The sequence below is a fragment of the Oncorhynchus keta genome, chromosome 18 (assembly GCF_023373465.1).
Source record: "Oncorhynchus keta strain PuntledgeMale-10-30-2019 chromosome 18, Oket_V2, whole genome shotgun sequence".
NCBI lineage: Eukaryota > Metazoa > Chordata > Actinopteri > Salmoniformes > Salmonidae > Oncorhynchus > Oncorhynchus keta.
This window is the reverse complement of record NC_068438.1, coordinates 16489511-16496766: the sequence shown is the minus strand read 5'-3', so window position 1 is coordinate 16496766 and position 7256 is coordinate 16489511. Positions and strand designations below refer to the sequence as shown.

Genomic DNA, 7256 nt, shown 5'->3' with positions numbered 1-7256 from the left:
AAGGCCAGAACACTCAAATCAACCCAACTCCTCGGCCCGAATGTCCAGTATGCGCTCTGAGAGGGCAACTGTCTGATTTTACAAACTGACAATATTTCTCTGAAAGGGAAACATCATAATATTTATTAATCAAATTAATTAAGCCAATCAATCCCATATACTATGTATTACAAAAATGGTTTTAAATTCTCTGGTAATGCCAATACGGAACACTATCAAATGCGTCTCAAAGTGGCAAACTAGCAATAACTTGCAGAAACAGAAGAAATGGCTGAGAATTAAATGACGTGCCACAGAATGCTGCAGCAGCAGGCAGGGTGTGCCGCAGTATGACGCAACTTTTAAAGGAGGAACCACTGTACATACTAATATGAACCCACTATGGAAAGGGGAGACTCATGAACTCGATGGCGTTCTCTGTTTGGCTCAGTGTCATGGGACTCATCTGAAGGTAACCCATACAAAAGAATGGAAGTATGGAGGTAGTTTTGTGCCAAAAAAACACAAATATTTCCTTAGCTATTTTATATCTCCTAGATATATACCTGACACTTCAAAACCTTATTCGTTGTGATTTATTTTTGGATTGTCTTTTTGGACATTTATGAATGTGTTATTAATTGTGTTTTGATGGGCTGTCGTAATAAAGGCCAAATTCTACATTTTATCAAATAATTTGTCAATATTTATTTTCAAATACCTAAAGATCCTACACCTGTAGTACACAGGCCTGACTAATATTAGGCTTCGGGATGACTGAAACACAATACCCTTATGCCTGCAACTTGACAGATGGCCACTTGTTTTAGTTTTGCTGGAAATTGCAATCATTACAAAGACAACTCATTTGGGATTTCAGTGTTTTGAAATGCACTCTATTTATCTGGGAATTTCTTCAAGGGAAGGTAAAACATTATATGTATTATTGTGTGTTTGCGATATAACATAAAAAAGTATACCACATAGAAACGCAGAGACATTGGGATGTTAAGTAACGACTTGGAGGCCTGTTCATTATCCTCATGCCTTAGGGTATATAGACGCTGGTCAATTGAGCAGGAAAACATGTGTACTGTATTTGTTTGGCCGTCAGTCTTCAGAAAACAGGTCATTAGTCTATTGTGTCTCTCAATTCCCTTGAAAACCTTACAGCAACACCTACCTGAGAGATCAGAGAGAATGAAACAACAACAAACGTAGGCCTTGGTTACTGTCTCTTGTCTCTTGTTAGGCCAATTGAAGGGTTGGTCCCAGGGAGGTTTACAGTGGCATTAGTCTTAATGGCCTCCCTTCAGACTGGTCTGATGTGAATGATGCAACAATATTGAACAGGGCCTAACAAGAAGTTGGCTGCACCGGAAAGATACTACAAACACTATGTTGACCTGATCATACTATGTTGACCTGTGACCTGAGAGTGAAAATTATGATAAGGTCAAGAATATGTAAAATGGTGTTAGCTTCTCAAGCTTGATCTATCTGCTAGGAGAATAAAAATAGAGACAATTTCAACCAATGTGTTAAACTTTGGCTTGAACTGTGTGTCATCAAAAAGCTCTGTCACAAATACGCAATAGGGGAATTGGAATGTTCAGATATCTTGTACGTTAACATATACATCTCAACTATAAAGAATATTAGAATCTATTCTTACACAATAATCATTGCAGTTTGCCTAAATGTAACCAAATCTGGACAAACTGAAGCAATAACAACATGCTTCCCACAATGTAGTAACTTTAAAAAATGTTATACTTGCTTGTTAATTTGAGCTGTTCCACAGCAGATTTGATATTGAGTCATATATCACACCAAATTGGGGTGAAACTATCTGTATTTCTTTATTATTTCACCTGCTGTAAATTCAATCAACTATGGAGATAGAACACAAAAGATTGTCATTGCAATACAGAACAAGATATTTGTATATTGTGGACGATACATTTTTTTATTTGACAAATTTTCCAGTGTGAGAAAAACAATTTATTAAATATAGTATACATTCAGTTATTAAATGTAAGACGTGTATTTTGATACATCTGTAGGTGATATAAAGTTCTACACTTAATCTTTAGAAAACTAAGGTGTATTCACAATTTAGGACAACTGAAAGCTATGTGACACTCTATTGTTGCAAAACAAACATTGTTGCAAAACAGAGGTAACTACCCCTGGCACTGAAATAAAATAGTTAAAACTAGTTTGCGGTGTCTGTTATTGAATTTTGCACTTCCGTTGAACCCGATACTGCAACAATGTAGCTCTGTATAGTTGGCTATTTTACATCCTGTTGTGCTAGAAGAAAAAAATCATAACACTACCACTACATCAGAGAGGGAAGGGCCAACAAAGCTACAATCAATGGTTGGCTAGTCAATATGTCAATCCAACTCAAGGTTTGTCCAATAACAAGTGTAAATCATTTGATTTACTGCCTGAAGCTATACATAGCCTACTTTGTGCCATTTCTAAAACAACCACCATAAAACTGTAAAAAACAAAAATACATCATTTCGACTTGTCAGAATATGAATATGTAATATACGTTAATCTTGGATTTCTAAAAATGTAGTGATGTGATATTTCTGTTCGGTATTTCTTGTATCTTGTTTATGCACATTATTTCACTCTAAATGTGTAGCCTATATTCAACCATACTTTCTACATGCATATTATTCTTATTGCATCAATGCAACAATGAATTTTCTTCCAAAGTGGTTGTGAATATCCACTTATTTTGAGAGACACACTGAGGAGGCCTGGTCATAAGCACATAGATGCTTAATAATACTTAATAACCTAAAAATGTGTATCTAATGGAACCAGCAGCCAAAGGATGGAAGACCGATATTCTGATGTTTTTTGAGAGCGCAATGTGAGTTTTTATTAGAGTCAGTATAGCAATATTACGTTATTGATCTGTCAGTTTTCCTATATAATTCCCTACTTTTCACACTGACACTGTATAAACAGCTCTACCAGCTTCACTGTTATAGTGCACAGTCAGTACACAACACTATGCTCATCATGTCTTAGCAGGATCAGACAGCGAGGGAAGGCCAGTCTAAAGAGCTCAGGTGACTTTTGCAGTATATTATAACAATCAGTGAATAGATACAAAGATCCATCTTGAGTTGATGGGTAGGATACAGTCTGAGATCTGGGAATAATGGTCATTTCAATTATGGAACCATTGATTCTATTCTTGGATAATATAATGTATAAATGTACACCAAAGCAATTCTTTGTCATGCCTCATCTGAGTTGGCTACATTCTGGCAGACTATGTTATTTTGTCTCAGCATGTCTATAGATTCACTCACTTTCCCTGTTTTTGTTTGCTTGGAAATGTTGACACTGGAGGCTGTTAAAATAAGAAACGGTGTAACCATAGCATGTATAGCAGCTAAGAAATGCATTGCCATTAATTGGAAAGTTGGTCATCCTCTCACAATGTCACAATGGATGGCAGAAATGTCAAATTATGTCACTAGATTTGATTTATTACTAGATTAAGAGTATACTGTACAACTCTGATAAGGTCTGGGTTACTTATGGAATGGAATGGAATACTGTATGACAAATGGGGTCTGTAATGAAAACATTTTTTTTTAAGTCAGTCACAAAATGTAGATTTTTACCACGAGACACCTATCTGACTTGCGCCTGTCTCTGTGGATGAATCCATTGAAGAGGCTGCGTGGAGGCCACCGTTCAGGGAATATGGGGATTGTGGCTCTCTTCCTCCATATTCATTGTTGCATAACTTCATTGTGTGCATTGTTTGCTATCTCTATCAATACCCCATTTCAAATATCACCAGTAGGAGCCTACATTTACCGTTAATTCACAATATTTCTAATCTGCAATGTTTATTTGGTTATGGTAATTTACCGTCTCAATGTCGTAGTGGATATTTGTATTGCAGAACTCACAACCTATGCTATATTGTGAGAAACAAGTTTTTGTTCATTTAATTCCATTTATGAGTTTTATCATTTTGTTCATAGTTTTTTGTTTGAAACTCTCCTATCAATGTTTTTATTAAGTAAGGACTCACACCTGATTACGCATATAGAAGTACGACTAAACTACCTGACCTGCGTGCAAATGTAGGCCTATAAATGTGCCCATTATATATATCCAAACTATTTCTGAATGTCTTATCTCACCACCACTGATGAGCTGTGGAGCTTCTCAAAGAAATGTTTCTCAACCTCAAACAGCAAGTAAATAAAGTCTGTTATTAGAATCTGTTAAGAAAGACAATAGTTCCACAAAGTTTTTGAACAATATTTCCAGCTCTCTCCTTTGATAACCACTCGGCATGAGAGGTAAAAATGTAATGCTCTGATCCAGTGGAAACGTCATAAAATAACTGACCCAGTTGATAGTTGATACAGCGTTTCAAGTTTGTTGCAGACAGGCCATGCATAGCCAATGTGATTTATAGGATATTTAATTGTATCAGTATATTTTCTGCATGCAGGATGCATTGTTTTTACATGTTGGCTTTATGTCGTCTATTTACATAGTTGGCAGTGGCAATAAAAGTTACTTTTAGATGTGTATCATTTTAATTTATATTTATATTGTAGAATGTAGATTAACAACAGACAATGCTTTTTAGATACAAAGACTATTATAAATTAAATTAAAATGTTCCACGAATATGTCCCGATAAAAATCTTAACTGGCACGCAGGTTGGTAGAAATGGTAAGATAAATAGGCAACTAGGATGTGAGATGAGGATATGGAGAAATACATGTTTTAAAATTTAGACAAATCCATTGGTCGAAAGAAAAGACTACTCTTGACCAAGGCGCCATTTATCCTTGCTTCTGCTATCAGGAAGTCTCCCTGGTGTGTACGATCATGTAACTAATGTCTCATATCAATGATTTTATGTGCATTACACTTTCTAAAAACTGCCCTTTGAATCTGCTTGAGGTTAAGTCCATATATGAGAGGGTTAAAGACAGGTGGTATAACAAGGAATTGTACGGCCATTGCATTACGCATATTTAGTGTAATATTTACATTATTCCACCCTTGCAACGTGTCAAACAGGGTCACTGTGATGAAAATAAATATCGTTATTAAATGTGGCACACAAGTCTGTGTGAACTTAATCCTTCCCTTAGCTGACTTTACACAAGTCCTTACAATCTGACAGTAAGAAAATACAATGAATAGTATCTGTAAAACATGAACCACTATTACAAATTTGTTCAAAATCTGATTGATGGTAATGGGTAAACATGCATGTTTCAGTATAGACGGATTGTCACAGAAGATCTTATCAATGCGAGATCCACACAACGGAATTCTGACTGTTAAACTAAGTGCTATTAGTGATATAAATAAAGGATAACACCAAGACAATAAGAGTAACTTTCTAACAGTTAAAGATGTCACAATGGTGTGATATAGTAGTGGTCTACATATTGCCACATACCTGTCGTAAGACATCACTGTTAGAGTAGACATTTCACACAGGACAGATGTGTATATGACATAGGCTTGAGTGAAACATCCACCATAAGATATCACCTGAACATCTGACTGAAGGTCCAGTAAGAACTTGGGGTAGAAACCAGCAGTTCCATACAATCCATTGACACATAAACTACACAGAAAGATATACATGGGCTCATGGAGACCTTTCTCCTGAATGATTGTTATGATCAGAGTCAAATTCATAGTGATGATGAGAAGGTATGTGATTAGAGACAATATAAAATAAACCGATTTGTTGTTTGTCTCTTGTAAGCCAAAGAGATAAAAGAACTTGACTTGGGTTGAGTTCTCCATGGCTTTTGCTAATTTTCTTCCTCTGGTCAATGCAGCAATTCTTAGTCCTTACAAGGCTTCAGTGTGTATGGAGGTGAATGAATTCAAGAGTGAATCATTTGATTCTGTGTAAGCTCAGAAAGCCTGTCCATGAAATGTCTTCTTGCATGAGAGAGGGATTCTGCTCCAATAACTTGTCCTTCTGGCCTCTAAATATATCATGGTGTATGATCACATGGGATTGTAGTTTCAGTGTCAACATGTAACTACTCCATAGAGATGGATCTATATTGAGTTTATGACAAGCACCTGATTTGATTATATATACTCTATTTATGTATTAACCCAGCAAACAGGGGATGTCTTGAGGTCATTATGCAATGTTCCCATTAGGTCCATTTCAGGCAGAGTTTAGCAAACTCTGTACTGGGGACCCCAAGGGGTGCACAAGCATTATTTTGCCATAGCACTACATAGCTTATTCAAACCCCTTGGTGTCCCCATGTTCAAGTTTGGGAAATGCGGCTTTAAGGGTTTCAGCGAGATGTTATCCCACTTATGTTCTGAGAACATTGTAGGAACATTAAAACATGACATTAACATCGGGACCATAAGAGGGCGTCTGGTCGCAGTATAATGTTAGTGTAACGTTAGGTAAGATGGTGCTGGAGCAGAAGGCATATGTTTTACGTACCCCCAACCGATTGTGTTTTTTGTTGGTTTAGCTGCATTGTTTGTAACTTATTTTTTTACTCAATTTGTACATTATGTTGCCGCTACCATCTCTTATGACCAAAGATAATTTCTAGACATCAGGACTGCGATAACTCACCACGGACAAGCAAAATCCTTTTTCATCTTTCACAACTCTGACGAGCCCAAGGCGGAGGATATATCGCTCCCTCGGGATCAGGCCCCAAGCCCCATGATCTGCGTGAAAAGGAGATGGAGAAAGAGAGGCACAGAGAGCGGGTTGCTTGCTGAGAAGTCAAAGGCGATCGAATAAACCCCCACTTCCTTCAATTCTGCTAGCAAATGTGCAATTTTTGGACAATAAAATTGACGAGTTACGCAGAATATTAAACTGCCAACGGGACATTAAAAACTGTAACATCTTATGCTTCACTGAGTCGTGGCTGAACAACGATAACATACAGCTGGCTGGTTATACGATGTACCGGCAGGATAGAACAGCGACGTCTGGATGTCTGGTAAGACAAGGGGCGGCGGTCTATGTATTTTTGTAAACAACAGCTGGTGCATGATATCTAAGGAAGTCTCGAGCTGTTGCTTTCCTGAGGTATAGTTTCTCATGATAAGCTGCAGACCACACTACCTACCAAGAGAGTTTTCATCTGTATTCTTTGTAGCTGTTACATACCACCACAGTCAGAGACTGGCACTAAGATAGCATTGAATGAGCTGTATTCCACCATAAGCAAACAAGAAAACATTCACCCAG

The 7256-nt window shown here is 37.1% G+C and overlaps 1 protein-coding gene across 1 annotated transcript; it reads right to left on the bottom strand.

The window, feature by feature from the left end:
• Positions 1-1859: 1859 nt before the first annotated feature.
• LOC118396956 (olfactory receptor 6N1-like) lies at positions 1860-5962 on the bottom strand. The gene has a single exon (XM_035791341.2). It carries the CDS (start codon positions 5813-5815, stop codon positions 4883-4885), a length of 933 nt encoding a protein of 310 aa, XP_035647234.2. The 5' UTR covers positions 5816-5962; the 3' UTR covers positions 1860-4882.
• Between the last annotated feature and the right edge of the window lie 1294 nt (positions 5963-7256).